The sequence below is a fragment of the Melitaea cinxia genome, chromosome 23, assembly GCF_905220565.1.
Source record: "Melitaea cinxia chromosome 23, ilMelCinx1.1, whole genome shotgun sequence".
Classification (NCBI taxonomy): domain Eukaryota; kingdom Metazoa; phylum Arthropoda; class Insecta; order Lepidoptera; family Nymphalidae; genus Melitaea; species Melitaea cinxia.
In genome coordinates, this window is record NC_059416.1 from 4,387,058 (window position 1) to 4,408,457 (window position 21,400).

A 21,400-nucleotide genomic window follows, 5' to 3' on the forward strand; every position below is an offset into this window, starting at 1 on the left:
TAAGATTTTTTGCATATACAAAGTATAGCCACCAAATTGTACACATAGTAATAATATATATAAAGTTCTTTTCTATGATTAAACAAAAAATATTTTATTCTGTGACTAGACCGATCCATGGACAGACAGCGTAGTAGTATTTAGTATAGTTTGCAAAAAAACGAGTTCCCTAAGACATCTCAAATTCTAAACTCTACCGATTTTTTAAAACTTTGTACTTTATATAAAATTTTGAGAACCACAGGCAGTAGGCAAAAAGGTCATTGTACGAAATTCTTCGTGCTCCGCGTCCGTGCTATAGCCGTGTGAGGGAAACATATATCCTAACAAATTATATTGACAAAAACCTAAAACATACTACAATTTACTCCGAAAACTGATAATAGGTATATAGATATAATAATTCAAACAGCTTAAAATGACATTTTTATTTCTATGTCGAAAAGCATTCTCTTGACTGTTCTTTGCACATCATGTACACATCATATAGGATAGATATAGGTAATTATATACAGAATGATATATCGTAGACAATGGTTACGTATTTTATACATGTCTTAATATAGATCACAAAATCACCATAACCGTCATATCATTGGAGGATTGTAACATACCCAGTTAAAAAACTTCTAGGCACATTGAAAAAGTAAAGTTTTTAAACAACATGGTCACAATACTCCTGTAAACTGGTCCTTTAATTAACAGTTTCAGTAAATCATAAATCTGTTTAATATACTATTTCCTACTTTAATGAGGATACACTGACAATTTGTACAGTTTTTATATCAAACATTTTTTTTAGTAAACAAAATCAAGGACAGATTATTGAGATCGGCTGTTAAATTTGATGACCACTTGAGAAAGCTTTGGCTTCTGTGATAAGTGATATTAATCGAATTATATTACCCTTATTGTGATGTGATTACAGGCATTATCAAAGAAAAATAATCGATTTTTTTGGACTAACTCACGTTCTTCCATAGTTGGGGAAATATTTTTGTAACATATAATATCGATATTTGTCAAATTGTAACAAAAAAATATAGGTCTATCTTATTATTATTAGTTAAATCTGTACCTTTTGTTTAAGGAACATTATACCAAGATAATTTTTTTAAAAGGAGTTACAAAAACAAGTTATGGGTGTAATTTAAATGTATTATATACAAGTATAATACATCACATAATTTTAGCACTTAAAAATTGTGGAAAAATGTACAACTGAGATTTCGTAAATTACTTTTATAATAAAATATTTACTAAATAAACTAATATATAGAAAGATAATGTTTTACTCTAGAAAATATTGAATCCAGTCCAATTAGTCCATGAACAAGATTTTTTTAGCCATGTTTTTGCTCTCCTGTAAAGACTGTAAAGTGATTATTTTCGACTTGTATAACTTTTTACAGGAGGCACAGATATCATTTCTACCTTCTCAGCTTTCAGTTGTAAATTAATATTAAATGTTATACAATTTTTTAAATTTAACTTTGTTAATAGATTATTAACTTCAACTTCAGATTTAAAAATGAAAATATATATTCTGAGATATAGATAGAAAATACCATTTCAATTGATAATATGCTAAGAAAATTTTTGTCAATATAATATATTGATGGATCCCAAGAACAAAATCTTGTACAAATGTTACAACGAAATCCATTTTACTTTTATTTATATACATACATTAATTAGTTAGGCTCTTATATAATAAATATAGCATAATTTAATTTCAGTCGTTGATTATATTTCCACAAAATTTCTAAGCTTCGTGACAATTGCTAAGATTAGATTTTAATCTTGAGACCCGTCCATATCTCGTTTTCCGAGTTGATTGCTATAGAATATGTGACTAAATAAATGCAACATATGTAAGATTCCTTTGTCCATACGTATACAATATTGCAATTGTTCAATTTAATTCACTTTAAAACATAAATCTATCACCCTTAAATTAATAAAAAGTAAACTAGTTTTTAACTAAAGCACTCAAACATTCACAGCTCATATTCAATGTGCCAAAACTGGGAGTCAATTGTTGAACATTGCTGTTTGCAATAACATCGAATCGCTATCGCAAACTTTGATACAAAGTAGTTAACTATCGACTACCATAACATATTGGTTAAAAATAATGTGTAATAAAATTATAACATAAGTTACATTTCAAATAACAAAAGATATCAACATGATCGTTTTACTAAAGCTTTGTTATCCTTTTGTTCTCCTATCTGTCAAATAGGCAGTTAATTTGCATAATTGAATATGATATAAGGTTTAATAAAGTAACAGAGAAATAACTTTTGTTTTCTATAGCGCTATGTATGTATCTGACAGATGACAGCTAGCGATAGCGATCCACTAGCAATAGCAACAACTTCCACCAATCACTTCGTCATATTAAAGGACTAAAAAAACACTTCACTTATAACTTAATCAACGGCGTGTCCATATTAAACTTGTGTATATTAGCACAGATATTGTCTAAATTACTCTTATCGTCGTAAGGCGTACATATTCGTACTTTTCTCTCACGATTGTCCGTATATAATTCTACAACGCCCCATTGGCGTAACAGCCTCAGACAATTCCTTATAGCGTCTGTTGAAACTGCTTCACCTGAAAATTATTATTCTAATATTATAAGAGTAATCTAAATAAATAAAAATAAATAACGCTCAAATGTTGGTAAGCGCGCAAAATTCGACAACGTCTTATGCTAGTATAGTTTTCTTATACTTTGTAGTTCTTATGTAATGAAAAATTAGGAAAATAGTACAGGCAGTTTAAAAATTTCTTGTATTTCACAGTTTACAAGACAAGACAACGTCTGTTTATGTAGTATTACATTGTATGTGCTCAAATTATATGGTGGAATTTATAATTCGTTCGTTTGAATGGTCAATTTTAAAAAATATTATAGGCTATAAAACATCCTGTTATGAATCTCATTACCGCTAACAAATGTCAATGTTGGAAGTTATCTAGTAAAAATAATAAATAATAAACACCAATGCATGAGGAGAAACAACCTGTTGGTAATATTCACAGTTTAATATATTCACACACACATATATATATAGCAAACAGAAACGTGTCCTTACTGTTTTATATTTTACGTAAATATTATATACATTTATGTGAAGTTTTTAGGTACTAAACGTATTCGTGTTTTGCTTAAATTTTTTCTAAATTTAGTTCTTGTCAACAACACAAAATCTTGGCACTATTTACGAAAAAAGCCTTTATTTCGGTAATAAACTTAAGTTTAAGGAAGTGTAAAGTATTTTTCTAATATTTTTTTCAAATAGTGTGCCAAAACGGCTGCAGGTATCATGGCGTCGGCTCTGACGTCACGCTTAGGTAAACATGTCATTGTGTCTAAGAACAAAACAGTGAATTAGCGTATTGAGAGCGGTGTTTACCTAAGCTTGACCTCAGGCGCCGTTATTCATGTTTCAATCAAAATGGCCGATTGCAGTATTTTAATGTTTTATTTTATTGAAAATCATAATAATCTGATTTTTTTAAAATAAAAATAAACCAGTATTTTTAACATTTTTAACATGAATGTTGCCATAAAATTATGTAATTGACGATTTTTTGATACTGTCGTCATGCCTATTCTCTAGGATTTAGGTGCGCTAGATACTGACCGTAAATCATTTTGTTCTGTGCATATCTATCCAGTAGAGAGTCCAGAGTGGAGCCCACAACTTCCTTTTGTGACGCGTCGCGAATATTTCGACAAGTCTCCGAATAAGCCTCTAATAGCGGCCGGATCGTTTGCACTAGCCGACGTCTGAAATCATTACAATTATATAAGATCTAAATGTAGTTACAAACAATTTTTTCATATGATTTATATGTGCAACCGGAATTATACTCGTCGAGAGGAACTCAAAAAGTCGTTTGAAATATAAATAATTGTATAACTGAGGATGTGAGTTTAACCTTACAATTTATTTTTAAACAGACAAAAGGTAATCTTTTTAAAAAATTTGTCGTTGGTTCAAAACTGACTAGGCCCAATTACAACTCAATATTTAAGTTTTGAAGTTATTATTGTTAGGAATAACAAAGCGCATTAAACTTCAACCTTGCTCTTTCATAGGAAAAAAAAGAAAGAAAGTCATCCAACTTTGGCGTTTAATTAGCTGGTTGGTAGTTGGTACATATATGACATTTGTATGTATAAGCCTGTTATAGACACACATTTGACACATATAATGATTTGCTAGCAATGGCAATGACATTCATAGGTCATACATATTTTGTTCGTGTATTGCACGTTTCTGGCCCCTTAACAAAGTAGGAAATCATCATTAGTGGTTTGGACATTTATCTTTTATTGAGGAAAGATTCTCCAAATCCGAATCAGCTTGACAGAGCAAGTACCTTACAAAGGATCACAGCCAAATAACACTGCTCTCGACCAGTAATAGAAATCTCCTGGGGAGAATCTCGGGTAGAGTAGGCTACGCGCTTGCGATATTTGGTGTTGCAGACGTTTATAAGCTGCGGTAATCGCTTGCCATCAGGTGGGTCGCTTGTTTGTCACCTGGTAGTATAAAACAAAAGTAAGTTACCGCTCAGCGAGGGCTTCTGGTGTGTTGGCCACCTTGTACTTAAGGGCGGAGGTGGGGTCTCGAGGCTCGTCTTCATCATCGTCAAAAGTCTTCGCAAAGCGACGTGACCAGCGCTGCTCTTCTAACGCGTCAGGGGTCTGAAATAACATTATTTCATTATTATAATGAAACAAGTTTTTCGGATTTTATCGCGGTTTATTAAGTTATTTAGATGCCAGACGTTTCGGATACTTTACAAGTGTAAATATTTTTACTTTAAGTAAAAAATAAAACTAATTATATTTAATTTAACTTAAAAAAAAAACACATTGAGTAAAATACCAATGTCAGATTTGAACCCAGAACACCAGCGTGTTAGGTATGTAACTTATTAGACACATAGCTGTTAATGTTAACCGTAAAAAAAAATCTATTTTAAGGATGTGTGATAATTTTAAAGGAGTATTTCTCCAGAACTCTTTGACCATTCGACGGAAATATTTGGAAGAGTAGGTAAACATCCTAATGGAGTACTACATTTATACAAGGTCTCATCTCAAAGTACCATTCCGTAGAAATTAAAAAATTTGTGGAAGCGTTGGCGCAGCGGCAACAGCAATGGTTGTTGCACTAACAGTCACTGGTTTGATCCCCGCTCTCGGCAAACGTTTGTTATTGTGTATTATTGGTATTCCGGACTGGATGAGGGGGGGGATTGAGAGTTTATGTTTAAAGCAAATACCTCTGTATCTAAGAGTATATCCTGCGCACGAAGGTCCCCCAAGGCTTCCAATAACCTCTCTTCTATCCTCGTACACGGCGCACACAGTATGAACTCCTGGCTCAATATCTCGCTCAACTGGAGCGCCGCCTCCATTAGCTCGGAATGTCGCACCGTATCGTCTTCAACGTTTTGATTGTACATAATACTTTCTAAGGCCGTTGCTGTAAAATAAGTTTATTGAATTAATTTTAGTTGTTTCGTTTTATGGCCAGTTTATGATAACTGAAGTTATTAGTCATTTTACGATAAAAAAAAACAGTATAATGGATGTCATCGTGCTACTGAATTTAGGGTTAATTTCCGCTCAGCTTCAGCTTGAGCGTGAGTGTGTACGTGTCTGCGTGTGTACGTGTCTGCGTGTGTACGTGTCTGCGTGTGTGCGTGTGGCGTGTGCGTGTGGTGTGGGCGTGTGGTGTGTGCGTGTGGTGTGTGCGTGTGGTGTGTGCGTGTGGTGTGTGCGTGTGTGCGTATGGTGTGTGCGTGTGGTGTGTGCGTGTGGGCGTGTGGTGTGTGCGTGTGGTGTGTGCGTGTGGTGTGTGCGTGTGGTGTGTGCGTGTGGTGTGTGCGTGTGGTGTGTGCGTGTGGTGTGTGCGTGTGGTGTGTGCGTGTGGTGTGTGCGTGTGGTGTGTGCGTGTGGTGTGTGCGTGTGGTGTGTGCGTGTGGTGTGTGCGTGTGTGCGTATGGTGTGTGCGTGTGGTGTGTGCGTGTGGGCGTGTGGTGTGTGCGTGTGGTGTGTGCGTGTGGTGTGTGCGTGTGGTGTGTGCGTGTGGTGTGTGCGTGTGGTGTGTGCGTGTGGTGTGTGCGTGTGGTGTGTGCGTGTGGTGTGTGCGTGTGGTGTGGGCGTGTGGTGTGGGCGTGTGGTGTGGGCGTGTGGTGTGGGCGTGTGGTGTGGGCGTGTGGTGTGGGCGTGTGGTGTGGGCGTGTGGTGTGGGCGTGTGGTGTGGGCGTGTGGTGTGGGCGTGTGGTGTGGGCGTGTGGTGTGGGCGTGTGGTGTGTGCGTGTGGTGTGTGCGTGTGGTGTGTGCGTGTGTGCGTGTGGTGTGTGCGTGTGGTGTGTGCGTGTGGTGTGTGCGTGTGGTGTGTGCGTGTGGTGTGTGCGTGTGGTGTGTGCGTGTGGTGTGTGCGTGTGGTGTGTGTGTGTGGGCGTGTGGTGTGTGCGTGTGGTGTGTGCGTGTGGTGTGTGCGTGTGGTGTGTGCGTGTGGTGTGTGCGTGTGGTGTGTGCGTGTGTGCGTGTGGTGTGTGCGTGTGGTGTGTGCGTGTGGTGTGTGCGTGTGGTGTGTGCGTGTGGTGTGTGCGTGTGGTGTGTGCGTGTGGTGTGTGCGTGTGGTGTGTGCGTGTGGTGTGGGCGTGTGGTGTGGGCGTGTGGTGTGGGCGTGTGGTGTGTGCGTGTGGTGTGTGCGTGTGGTGTGTGCGTGTGTGCGTGTGGTGTGTGCGTGTGGTGTGTGCGTGTGGTGTGTGCGTGTGGTGTGTGCGTGTGGTATGTGCGTGTGGTGTGTGCGTGTGGTGTGTGCGTGTGGTGTGTGCGTGTGGTGTGTGCGTGTGGTGTGTGCGTGTGGGCGTGTGGTGTGTGCGTGTGGTGTGTGCGTGTGGGCGTGTGGTGTGTGCGTGTGGTGTGTGCGTGTGGCGTGTGCGTGTGGTGTGTGCGTGTGGTGTGTGCGTGTGGTGTGTGCGTGTGGTGTGTGCGTGTGGTGTGTGCGTGTGGTGTGTGCGTGTGGTGTGTGCGTGTGGGCGTGTGGTGTGTGCGTGTGGTGTATGCGTGTGGGCGTGTGGTGTGTGCGTGTGGGCGTGTGATGTATGCATGTGGGCGTGTAGTGTGTGCGTGTGGTGTGTGCGTGTGGGCGTGTAGTGTGTGCGTGTGGTGTGTGCGTGTGTGCGGGAGGCCGGCACGCACCGAGTACGGCGGGCGCGGCGTAGTGCGCCACGAGCGCGTTGGCGTAGTAGGCGAGCTCGAGCGCGGCGGCCACCGAGCGTTGCGCACACACTCGTCTTGCGTTATCCGTTCGGACCAGCGCACTCCCCAGCGTCTCTAGCTGGGGACAGATGGCGATACGTTACATACACCAAACTACTCTTGTTATAGGCTTTACCAAATATTGAAAAAAAAAATTAAATATACACAGAAGTGCGAATAAAGCACTTAATTTATAAAGGCATCTTCCGCTTTACTGAAAGCACGTAAGATTGTGATTTGGCCCTTCGAGCCTAATAAAATTTATCATCTTTTCTCAGAAGAAGTATTTAGTTTTAAAAAAGTACTTACAGCTCTCTTTACTACGAGGTGCGGTTCACCCGTGTAACCGAGATCTCTTCCGGCTATCTTCAGTGCCTTGCCTCTCGCATCCACACTTGCTTGCAAGGCAGATAAACTACAACCTTTCCTCTGTTCAGTCAGAAGCACGTATGACACCACATTTGTACACATAAGCGCCGTTGATTGAGCTGCGTCTGTAAATGGAAATTATCCAAGTTGAAAAATATCTGTTTTTTTTTATAATAGAGCTATTTTGGACTTTTTAAGTAGGGCATAAAACTTTTGAGGTAGGGCGAAACAGGATGCTCGTAAATCTTGCTCAAAATTTAATGCAGCCCAAGTGGGGAAGTACCTTAACCTTTCATAAGACCATAGCTGCTATCAATTTTGATTGCAATGGCTGATAACAATACTGCTCTGAAGAAGTGTTGTGTTGCTACGGTAATAGCTTACCATAAAGTGGGCCTTGCGCTTGCAAGCCTACTTAGTGATATAAAATCAATGGGGGATGGAGCGTGCTATGTTTTAGCCTAGGTAACTGAATAACGTAGTTTTTGTGTGTTTAATCTTTATCCTACAAACAAACAAACACACACACACACACACACACACATACACACACTCGTACCCAGAAAAAAAAAGACGTACCGAATCTCTTATAAACACAAAGAAAATAAATTAAAAATAGTTTTTCAGACTTACCATAAACTAGGTGTCTCCCGATCGCTTCTACCATCATTTTTTGCTCGGTACTGACGTCAGCTCCGAACAAACTACTGTGACTGTGATTGTACAGTATCTGTCTGTCGAGATTCACCGCTAAATCATTTTGAGGTGTGAATGTCGTTTCTGTTGGGGCTTTCAGATAATTATACTTTTGAAACGACGTTACTAATTCCTGGAAATATAAATTAATTGAGTTAAATGATCGAGAGAACAGTGCAAGTAGACTAACTAAAGTTGGCACGTGCTATACATATGGTTTGCTTGGGTAGTGTCTGTGTATGGGGCGGTGTGACGTCATATTACTGACATTCATACTATCTTCCTATTATCTTAGGACCGTGACAGATTGATATTTTTTTTATTTGATCATAGTTACTAAACCTTTTTAATATTTAAAATCTGCACTCTAGGGATAATTTCGTTTTAAAATTTCTTAATTTTATTGGTTTTCTAGTTTAGACAAATATATGAAATATAAATTGCATAATCTAGACAAAAAAAAAAAATGGTAGGAAAGTCAAAACTGTACATTAAATATTTTTTTAAAAGAATACTTGGGGTGTGATCTACAATCGATACCGATGACAAAAATATAGTTTTTAGAATTTTAGTCTGTTTGTCTGAATGTATGTCTGGGATAAACTCAAAAAGTACTGCATGGATTTACTTCAAATTTGGCACGAATATTATTAAGAAGTTGGGTCAACATATAGGCTACATATTATCACGCTATCACCTACGGGGAACGAGCAGTGAACCTTTATTTCTTCAACGCATTCTGTAACAACCTATTCAGGATTGAAACCTATTCAGGATTGAGGTGCTAGCAGTTGAGCAGTAAGAAAAAATTTTGAGACTAATGTTTATAAATTCATGTCTTTACCTTAAGAGATATAGGTTGATTGAAATCCACTCTAATACCACCGTGGTTTGTATTTAAGGTCCTCCAAATACCGCGAAGGGCCGACCAGAATGTTTCCATTTGTTTTGGCATTCCCAACTGTTCCCTTACAAAATTACCATCCACCAATTTATCATAGTTTAGCGTCACGGGCACTAGCAACGCGTCGTCGATTGTACCGTCAAGATACGCGTCTAATATCACAGAGAGAATGCCAGCTGAAAAAAACATTCAAAAAAATAAATAAATAAAAATATTTATTTCCAATCTTAAGTTACATAAATTAAGGTCCACTCTTCCTTGAAGTAAAGATACAGCACATAATTTAGAAATTAAGTAAATATCAATACTATAAAAATACATAATAATAGTCATGTATTTGTGAGAATGACTGTATGTGAGAGTTGGAGTGCAAATGACTTGTTGAAGAACTATATGAACTTATTTGTTTAATAATTGTTACAGTTCAACGAAGAAAATAATAGTTTCATCTTGGCTTTGTATTTCTAATCACCATTGCTATATCTAGCACTAACTCAGTTTGATATTTAAAAAAAATGATATTTGGATCAACTTTGGGACCAAGATATCAATACGATACGCTATATCGAAATATCGATACAGCACTATACGATATTATAAGCCTTACGATTCCTTGCGATATATCGTATTCTTATTAAAATATCGTATCTACGTATCACATCAAACTATGAAAATACTTTGTTTAAAGTTAAATTTATGTAGATCGCAATACTAAACCTCTCCGACCTATATTATTTAAATGTGACGAATGAGTAGTATTACTAAACATTGTTATTATAATGCTTATGATGTAACTAAATATGAATTTTTTAAATTTTTTGAGATCTTTACAAGGTCGTATGTGTCGTATCGATATTTCAATATATCGTATCGTGTTGGGCATTTCTGTTATCGATAAAAAAAGGATTCGATAATATGGCATGCGATACATTACGATGCGATATATCGATACAAATTACTTTTTTAAAGTTTATTCCTTTTTTTTTGTTTCTATAAAATACTTACCCACCTGGTACATATCCTCCTTTATGTTTGCAAGAAATAAAGAGCAAAAGTTTATTACATTTATAATATTATGTACTTATCGAGCAACGCCTCAAAATCAAGCTTGGTTAAGTTTGACCAGTAGAGATCTTTTATTGCCAAAAAAACTAAACAAGAAAGAAAGTTCGAGATACGCTTTCTCTTAGGAGGTGAAAGAAGAGATAAATTTATGTCCACTACTACTTTTTACCTTTTTTGTACGTGTAGTAGTACATATTTCAAAAATATTATCACGTGTTTTAACATTCTTGTCTCGAAAGAGATTTTTTGAGTAAAAGTCAAATATCCAGATTCGAGCAACATTGTGATACAAATATTAAGTTAGGCTATTACACATAAAGTAACTAATATCATACCTTTTGGCAGCTGAGGTTTTCCTGTCCTCGTGCGTCCACCTTCGATGAAGAATTCTAGATTATTGTTAGCTGCTAGACTATTTAGGATATATGCCCTGTAAATGAATTTTTCTATTTAAATTTATTTGCCTAAGACTGTTTTGTACAGTATAAAATAATTTATTATTTAATAGAAAGTGCATATCGTTTTTTTACTAATATAGCTAGAAAAGAAGTTTTTTTTTTACAAAAATGATAAAGGATAAGGAATAAACATTTGAAAATAGATTTTGATTAAGTACCTTAGAGCAGATTTATATATTGGGTCGCCGTGGTGTTCAGACCCGTCAACTCGTCGTCTAATGAAGAAAGCACCACAGCAACGTAGGAACCATCTAAAATTAGAAATTAGCTTGGATATTATGGGAACCTTTCTGGTGAGTACTATGATCCAATGACTACTGGAGATGGCAGATTCGATTACCACATGAATATATTTCTTTATAATGTTTTTTTTTTAGATTTGGATGTATTTTCTTGTAGGTGTCACCACCGTGTGTCTGTTAGCACGTAACGCTGTCGGCCCTAGTTGTTATCTATAAATGCCTAATAACTTCTATGGAGAAGCGTGGCGAATTAAGGCTTAACATTTCCATTATGGTGAGAAAGTCATTGGCTAGCAGTAAGTCGGTTACAGTCTGTTTCATTTTGTTTGAGAGTGTAACAGAACAATATAGTCTAATAATAGGAAAAATCGAGACCCTGCTTTTTGCTCTAGGTGTTGTGTGTTCGATTCTATGAACATTTATTACAAAAAAATATATGTCTATATAAGCCAACTGTTACCTAATTGTTAGCACAGTCATTAACTTGCCAATCTTAGGAACAGACGATGTCAAACACATTTAACTATATTTACCTTTTTGATTCTAGGGAACTTACTGCGATTATCGTTTTGAAACTCCCGATATTTTGGCGACCATGCATACCCCATGGTCCAGTGTAACACGGATATATATATGTCACCCAGGACCATGGCGTCTAAGTCTCCTAGAATCAAAAGTTTTCATAATGACCGTAAAAGTTTAAAAATTTATATTTAATAGTAATTCACCCAAAGAAAGGTATCCTCATGTTGTCTCCAGCCGCTACTAAGGGCGGTCGGAGACCAGTCAGGTACAGTGTGAAAGTGACCAGGATGTAGTCGAAGTGAGACCGATGTAACGGTACAAACACTAGCGGTAGGCCCGCGGCCTTAGCCCTCCGAAGCCTTTCTACACAAGCAGACCGGGTTCCGCACCCTCCACCGGCAATACGGCGAACCGCCTTGTGGCATAACCATGCCACCAGTCTGTCAAAAAAGGGGGGAGGGTTAAATAAGATATACAGTGTTAAATAACTATATCATTAATAAAACTAATTTATTAATAAATTAGTTATTATTGTTTTTAAAAGCAAATAAAATTTTGTTGAGTAAAACGACGATTCAAAAGTGCATCCGAAGTCTACGTAAATGAAGTATTTTTTCTTTGATTTTGAATTTTATGTTTATTTATTTTCGACACAACTTGGCTTCTAGTAATCTGTATATTTTGTTTATTCATATATTTTGTTGGATCTCATTGAAAAACACCGTTTTTGTATTCAAATGAATATTTTTTATCGCAGTTCATATAGACATTACAAATCATATGAATGGTAAAATTTAATGGTTATATCTGGCGGTCGTTAATTTTTTTGTAGATGTAATTTACGTCAAACTGTTAAACTTAATGCAAATAAATACATATTAAAAAATATTAACCTTTAAAAATCTTAACTAATTTAAATTTAATTAAAACAATAAAAATATTTTTTGCTAACAATAATATATAAAATAGAAACTTCGAGTGGGAATCAGAATAATTAGGAAAATCCTTGGATTTTGATTGTTATTTTTCATAATTTGTTACTCATAAAATTAATGAAAACTGTTTGATTTGAGAACAATTAAGATTGTCACATTTTCTTAAAATATTTTTATGTATGTATATTGTTTTTTCTATTGGTAAATTATTTTTGGCAGCCTTCTCTTTTGAGAGTTTTCTGATAGGTAAAGAAAAACTTCTTTCTAATACAAATCATTCTATCAAGTAAAATACGTTAAGCTACTATCACGCGGACTGTACGCTTGTTGGGTACCTTGCGCTATACCTACATGTAATTAGTCGTCTAGTGAAAATCTTACTTTGAAAATCTGTAATCACTCTAATGCCTTCTACAGCAAGTCTTTTAGTATTGAGGCTGCACGGTGATGGAATACTTTACCATTACATATTAGACGTGCAACATCACTGGAATCTTTTAAAAAGATGATTAATTTGTATATATTTATATATTCTTATTTGTTCTACGACAGTTGCATAATAGTATTAAGTTATATATAATATTAGCTGACTCGGCAAACGTTGTCTTGCTGCTAAACGCTATTTCAAAATAGGAGTTAACCGTAGATGGTTGATAATTTAGGCTTTTTTATGTAATTTTTAATTTTGTATCATAAAAAATAATAAAATAATAATTTATCTAAAAATTAAAAAAAAATTAGGTGTTGACTACCCTTAACATTTAGGGGGATGAAAAATAGATGTTGTTCGCTTCTCAGACCTACCCGATGTGCACACGAAATTTCATGAGAATCGGTCAAGCCGTTTCGGAGGAGTTTAACTACAAACATCGCGACACGAAAATTTTATATATTAGATTATGTATGTATGTGTGTCGTTTCGGAGGAGTTTAACTACAAACATCGCGACACGAGAATTTTATAAATTAGATTATGTATGTATGTGTGTACTCGTATGTATGTTTGTATGTATATGTGTATATATTTATATGCGTAGTGTATTTACATCTTACTATGTAATACCATCTGTAATTTTTTGTAGAGTTAATATTGTTTATAATATGTGTATGTATGTACGCATGTATGTGTGTATATTTGGTTTTATGCCTGTTTGTTTCATTTAAATCTGTACACCCTTTCCGCTTTTTCACATATCTCCTCCAAGCTGGTTGTGTGAAAGATATCACTGTTTAGCGATAAGACCGCCTGTTGTACATTTCTTTTTGTGAATTGTTTTATAAATTGTAAACTTCTTTTTATGTGTACAATAAAGAGTAAATTAAATTAAATTAATTTACCCTAGTATATATAGATATGTAGTTGTATAAAAATGTTTTGTGTCCGTTATGTTTCCAACAGCTAAGGTAAGCTGTTGAACAGGTAACCCTGACCTGAGTAATTTATCAAACTGACCTGAGTCAATAATCAACATCAAAAATTACTTTATTAAGCATTCAAAAGCACTTTTGAATTGTCATTATACAAAACTACATATATTAAAAGTATAAAATTTAAGTTTGTTTGTTTGTTCATTTAAACGCGCAATCTCGGGAATTACTGGTTTGAATTGAATTTTGTGATATTAAAATGGAGTGGGATGATAAAGAGAACCGAATCGCTGTGATTGCATTACACAAAGTAAGTATGGAACCAAATACAATTTTTAGAACTCTTCATACGCTTGCTATTAGTCAAATGTTTGTGTACCGGGCTATTGATAGGTCCAATGAGACCTTCCTATATTTGTGACAGAAAAAGATCTGGCCGTAAACGTAGTGTTCTTACGAAAGAGGCGATCAAAGCAGTGAAATCTCGATCCACCCAATCTTGGTCAGAAACCAACGTTCCGGGCTTCATCATAGCTGCAGTCTGGCCATTACCTAGTCCCGACCTTAATCCCCTGGATTATGATTTATGGTCAGTTTTAGAGTAAGGCTTGTATATGCCATGACAATTTGGATTTCCTAATACAATCCATGCGATTGGCAGTGAAGGATTTTTCCATGGAAAGAGTGCGTGCTTCTATTGATAACTGTCCTCTACGTTTAAAGGATTGTATTGCAGCCAATGGAGACCACTTCGAATCACGCTTCAGCCTGTAATATCCCACTACTGGGCATAGGCCTCTTTCCCTATGTGGGAGAAGAATCAGAGCTTAATCCACCACGCTGCTGCAAACATCTGCATGGCCAATACAAATGTTTGTCATGTTATGGGGATCGAACCCGCAATTGCCAGCGCAACAGCCACAAACCAGTGCTGTAACCGTTGCGCCAACGCGGCGTCTTCGAATAAGCTTTATTTAATATATTTTTAACTGGTTTATATTAATTTATTAATCTAATACACTGTTATGGTAATATAATATGTTACGTGCAATAGAAAAAAATGTTTTTTTCGTTGTAACAATATTTAGGGCAAGACTCTAATCTTAAACCAAATAATATACTATAATATATAATATAGGTATTAATTTTTTATTAACAAAAGATTTTAATTTTGTTTACCAAGCTGACCTGAGCAGTTTACCAGACTGACCTGAGCACATTATTCGACATGGACGACGAAATATCGTGAAGCACTTTCATCGCTCGTTCTTCAACGCGTTTCCTCACACTTGCGTATGTCTTCTCCATGTTTTTGTCTTTTCCGTGCTCTTCGCTATGTTTTTCTTTAGCTATCGTTTTGAGTTCTTCACGGGTCGTATCTTCAATTGCGCGTTGGAAATGTTCGTCCTTTATCACCTGAAACGAAAAGAAACATTATCTACACTTAACAGTAAAACTGAAAGAGTTTGTTGTATTATTACTGAGATAACATCAGGGTTATCTTAATGTTTAAATATATATAAAACTGTATGTATCTTAATAATGAAATATAATTATAAAATTATTTTTATGTTTATAAATTATATATTTATAATGAAAGCAAACTACTGAATGATGATTTTTTATTGTTTGTCAGGACGTTTAAAAGGTTATTTTTTTTAATATATTGAAATTTATTTTTAGGGTAAAGCTTTAGATTAGGTAAAACCGAATTTCGGGACCGGGGGGGGGGGGGGGGGGGAGGGGGTGGGGAACGCTACCCCTGGTACCACTGTCACACCTCGGAACCCCATGGTTATGGAGATATCCATGGTTAAAGTTTTGAGGTTAGAAGAAGAATTTCGAAAGTTAGAGGGAACGCTTGGCTCCGGCGCTGCGGGAAGTGCAGCCCTTCCGCCCTTGCGTGCGAAAGCACGCTCACTCATGCTTCGTTCCGCAGCGGAGCGGCCTCAGCCGCTCCTCTACGCATTCGTTCGCGCGCTTTCGCACGGCGGTCGAGGGCTGCCCTCCCTCCGCGCCTCCGCGGCACAAAAAAAAACAATCTAGGGGTAGGACAGACCAAGACCACGTGGACAGTGGGGTGCTCCGATTCGGTTTTGGGTATTTTTCGAATTTCTAAACCTATATTCTAGCACGCAATGTTACTAATTTTATTAGAATATTATGTCTGACGCGTTATTTTGTTTAAAAATGTCGATTTGTCAGTCGTTAAGCGTCAGTTCGTATCGTTTGTTGATCTTGCAATCGAGATCGTTTTTACGTAAATTTGTTCGAAAACCCGCTGCACCGGAGTTAAGGTGGAGTCAGACACGGAGCTCTAAGGTATTGTAATATCTCTGAATCACGTAAAGTTAACCCCAAAACTTCAAACACGATATCTTCGAAACCACGGGGTTTACGCGAAACGCACACTACGGGGGGCTAAAAAACCTACCCTCCCCACCACCCTTTACCCTCCCACCCCCATTTCACCCCATAAATTGGAGGCCACTTAACTAACGAATGACCAATTCTTCTTCTAACCTCAAAACTTTAACCATCGATATCTCCATAACCATGGGGTTCCGAGGTGTGATAGTGGTACCAGGGGTAGTATTCCCCACCCTCCCCTCCCCCATCCCCCCACGGTCCCGAAATTCGGTTTTACCTAATCTAGATCTTAGCCATTTTTAGTTTTCGTTTACCATAGCTACTGTGTTAAGTATAGAAAAAACCAACCACTTAATATACAGTCATTTTTAAGGTTAAAGATCATTTATTTCTCCAAAGAATACAATTAACTTACATGAGAAATTACAAACACAAAAATTTTTAAGTGTCATTTACTTGTTTTCTTCATACGAATACAAATACTCACACTGGGTAAAATTTCCCTGTAGTCATAATTGATAAGGTACACACATTGTGCTAAGTCGCATAGATAGCGGGAGACCACACCGCCGTTGGCGAATGTTTGTCTGCCAATGTTTAGTATGTTGATGACCGCCCCTGATTCCTCGGTCTTAGAGTCTTTCCAGGATTCCTGTGAACAAATATGAATTTTATATTTACGGGCAAAGACTAAGGTAATAAGGTAAAGTATATTTATTGAGTTAGGGAACAGCAGCATATCGATACCTCGGGGCTCAAAGGGCGTAACCGCCATTTTGGCGAAATTGACTTTTTAATGCAGCCCTACTTATTTTTTTCTCCTCTATCGATCTGTATATTTAAAGTCTTCCTATTTGCCAAAAAGTGACCTATTTTTTGTAGAAAATAAAACATATTTTTTTCAGTTTTTGTGTCGTAACAGCAATCATTGTTAATAATCATAAACGTGATGGGAGTAAACGACACCGTAGATGATACGAATATTCTTACGTGGTGCTTAAGCCCGAACATAACCTACCGAAATTTCTAAAGAACCAACTTACCAGATACACCCTTAAACATTTATGTACTCTAAAATAAAATGACACATACGTCTAACAATTATCCCTTAATTGGTCAACCATATCTACCTATATATTATGTGATTGCGAGAGCTTTGCTTGTGATTATGATTTCTTGATTAAGGGTCATTAATGTTTAAGTTAAACGTTATAGTGTGATAATATTTTTAACCAAATTTAATATTTCTAGTTTTGTAAGTGCAGGTACCTAAGTTTTGGTCATTTTATTAAATGTATGTGTAATGTTAATGGTTCCACAGTCTATTATTGACTAAAATTGTTTCAATACTATGTAACGCAGGTGACGCAAAAATTATTGAATTTATCATTGTCCCTGAATCCTATTCAGAAATTTATTTTGTTTATGCACTTATTTTTCTCATTGTAAGATAGATTTTTAATAGTAGCAGTTGTTTTATTAGCCTCACAAATTATTTGTTTATAATCAATATGTTTCTCAAACATTCGTTATTCAAGGATGGTCAAATTTTAATGAGTCTGCTGTTTTAGTAGGTAGGAATACTTAAGATTACCTAATAACTTTTACCAAAAGACTTCATAAATAATATATAATTGATCTCAAGAGTTCCTTGTATTTTCTATACATTTTAAACAGAAGATTAGACACTAGCGCAAAATTTTGTAACGATACCTAAGTACTTGCCATTTCAGTACAATTTAGTTTTAATCGTTCATTCTACTTTACGTTAATAAGATGTTTCGTTACAACTGAAATTATATAAAAATATGAGTATTTTTCTAACTTTGTTTAAAAAAACAATATTTCCAATAACAAGTGAATTTTATTTATCATTTTTTTTTATAATAAATGAGTTTTGGAATAGGTTTTAGATAGGTTAGGCTATTAAGTATAGATAAAATCAATAATTAGGTATTTGTATAATTAATTAGTTATCTGAGTCGATAAATGGTAATAAAATCTATAAAAAGGTTAATAAAGTACATAATTATATACAAAAGTTAATAAAGTTCATAAAAATTGCACTTAAATCGATTACCTAAATGAAGAAAACAAAGCAGCTGTCTACAAACTGATAGAAATAGTGAGAAAATTGACCGTTACAACAATAGATTGTACACTTATATACGGTTACAACCATCACTAATCAAATATCCATTGATTTTTCGGGCGTACACGCCCCAATCATTCGATTTTCCGAGGCGTATAGACAAGCTATTTTTGTTACTTTTAAATTTATTTGAAATATAATTATACAAAGTTCTGCATCAAAAAAAAAAAAAATCTTTTGGTCCTAGAATGGTTTATTTAGGACAATAATCGAGAAAGTTATGTCGAAAATATTTTTTTGTTTTTTGTTTTTTGGCTCTCCTGTAAAATCGAGTTTTGGTGCTTACGCCCTTTGAGCCCCGAGGTATCGATATATTTTGCTCGGAATTTAGAGCAGCCTGGAGAAGTGGAGTTACGGAAATAAAGTGGAGACACAAGAACAGCTAAATAATATTCTTCTCAAGTAGTGTTGATGACATAGAGCTCGTGGGGAGCGTATAGGGCAACGCGTTCACAATACTCCTAGAGTTGCAGGTGTCTATAGGCTACGGTATCCGCTTAACATTAGGTCGACCGTATAATACCGACAAAAATACTGATGACATAGTATGGTACATAAATAATAGGCAATAACATTGTATGTATAATGCATGCATTTATTATGTATATTAACTTGATTACTATTGTAATGTGCGACGCAGAATCAGTTTTATTTCACGCTATTGTGTTAGTTTCTTCGCATAATTATACTAACCAATGGTCGAAATTCAACCATAATTAAATCCAATTACAAGTTGAAATATGTATATATATTAGCTTATTATGTTTGATATTCAGTAAAGATAAACAATATTAATCTCATAATCTATTCTCAATTTGATTGACGCGTGTGTGTCAAATATATGGTAGTGTGTGTAATGTTTTTTTTATTGATTTAATGTATTTCTTATGCATAATTAAAAAAAATATTAGCATTCTGAACACCTCTTTTATATAATCTATAAGTGTGCGAAATGTCATACATAGGTACACCTCCGTCCGTACAATTTTCGTAAAAAGGGGTAAAAAGTTTTTGCTTCACGTAATAATAATTATATAGATTTAAAAAAAGTAGATATATTCTTAAATTTACAAAGAAATAAAAATAATCATCCTATCCTTTATTCACGTATATTTGCTTTAATACTTAATATTTTTATTTCGTTAACATTAGTCAACTAGTCAATTTCAAAAACAATAAAGTGGTACGAACCTTTGTGGCGTATCTAGCCGCAGCCATCTTGGTTTTTTTTTTTCAAAATTTCCGAGCACGGTAAAAGTGCGATCATTGAAAATCGAGTAATTACGCGTGTATGTGCATTCCATTGTCTCCAAATTTTAGTTTGTACCTAACTACCTATCTATGTACAAAAGGGAGGTATCGGCAAACATCTGCAAACTACATAGGTACTATGGATATTATAATAAAATGCGTATACACATGCGTATTTACTTATTTTGTTTATAACAATCAATATTTTTATATGTAGTTACAAACATATTAATAGCTAAATATACTTGGAGGCTGCTAATATTTTAATGATCTGGTATATCTGTAACTCGATTTTCAATGATCGTTTTTGAACACAAATGGCGATCTTTACTTCCAAATATCTCGGAAACGTGGCACTTTAGGATACCATGGTATATAACATTTTTTGTTTGTATAAGTGTCCTCTATCCAAATATACCACTTTTATCGCTCGGAAATTTCGAAAAAAAAAATCAAGATGGCGACGGCTAGATATGCCAGGCTCCATACAAAAATGTTTGAACCCATTTTCATATTTTTACATACGATATGCAGTCAAAAAAAAAAACATTTTCTGATCTAATTTTTTACTTATATTTCTACAATCTTTTTCATTGATGCTCCGCTATTATTGATTGTAGCGAGATGTTATATAATCTATAGCTTTTCTCGATAAATGGGCTATGTAACACTAAAATAATTTTCCAATTCGAGTCATATAGTTCCTGACATTAGTTCGTTCAACAAAACAAACTATTATATCGACATAATAGATTACCCGGCGAAATTTTAACTGCCATATTTTTTTTCGTAAATATATAAAAATACTTTTCGATTACAAAAAAAAAAGAATAGCCCAATTCAGTGCGGTCGTTCAAAACTTAACGCGTACGTACATTTTGGCGTTTAAGTTTATTTACATAATTATTAAAGATCATAATTTACGACTACCGTGCAGTAATTAATGCATTGCATACACACATCACGTATGACACATGTATGCTACGTGTATGCCTAGGTGAGTAAGGTCGTCGTACCGCGGCGCGCGTTGGTTGGCTGGCTCGTATCACGCCATCGCAAAGTTAAATTTGGATTACCGTCCAAACGTTGTCAATTGACATGTGTTGTGGATAACGCTATTTGACGGATAACGGTAGCCAACAGATAATAGTTTTATTTATTTACTTATTTATTTATTACGGATGGTACACAACATAGAAAAAAGACTTATAAGAAACAAGAATGAAATATAATCATGAAGGCCAATTACGACCAACCATTCATTTATAATTTAATTAACAAACGCAAGACGATAAAACCGAACAAAAAAAAACAAACTTATTTTTTCATATTACACTAATGAATATCCTTGGAAGTTTAAATTACAAACAATTAACGATAGGTATATTTGGAAGGTAAGTATAATATATATAAAAATGATAATAATAAATATTACATAAATATTTATGAAATATTATAAAAATAATATATATTTTAGCTATTGTTTTGATTATGTTTGTTAAAGAACTGTCGTTTGTTTTATTTTGAAATATATTTTGGAGCCATTGAGAATATCTACGTGAAGGGTTGTACAGAATAATATGCGTTCAGCCAGCTCCGGACAGTAAGCGGCCACGAATTATATCATACACTAGCTGTCCCCGCGACTTTGTCCGCGTGGAATTTAACAAAAAAGTTATCGTTCAGTTCGCAGAGTCATAAAATAAATTACTAAAATAAAAGTAGCCATTACTCATTACTACATCAGCTATCTGCCAGTG

General features: G+C 35.5%; 1 protein-coding gene across 1 annotated transcript in view; it reads right to left on the bottom strand.

Annotated features, from left to right (window-relative positions):
• Positions 1-413: 413 nt before the first annotated feature.
• Positions 414-21,400, bottom strand: part of LOC123665291 (glycerol-3-phosphate acyltransferase 1, mitochondrial) — a 44,264-nt gene continuing 23,277 nt past the window's right edge. The window contains exons 4-16 of the mRNA XM_045599613.1: positions 16,725-16,889; positions 15,078-15,283; positions 11,769-12,005; positions 10,957-11,049; positions 10,676-10,770; positions 9,216-9,451; positions 8,309-8,504; positions 7,616-7,800; positions 7,247-7,385; positions 5,314-5,516; positions 4,593-4,729; positions 3,660-3,805; positions 414-2,622 (exon numbers count right to left, since the gene is read on the bottom strand). Coding sequence (XP_045455569.1) covers positions 2,429-2,622; positions 3,660-3,805; positions 4,593-4,729; positions 5,314-5,516; positions 7,247-7,385; positions 7,616-7,800; positions 8,309-8,504; positions 9,216-9,451; positions 10,676-10,770; positions 10,957-11,049; positions 11,769-12,005; positions 15,078-15,283; positions 16,725-16,889 — 2,232 coding nt within the window. The 3' untranslated portion in view covers positions 414-2,428. The remainder of the gene's footprint in view (positions 2,623-3,659; positions 3,806-4,592; positions 4,730-5,313; positions 5,517-7,246; positions 7,386-7,615; positions 7,801-8,308; positions 8,505-9,215; positions 9,452-10,675; positions 10,771-10,956; positions 11,050-11,768; positions 12,006-15,077; positions 15,284-16,724; positions 16,890-21,400) is intronic.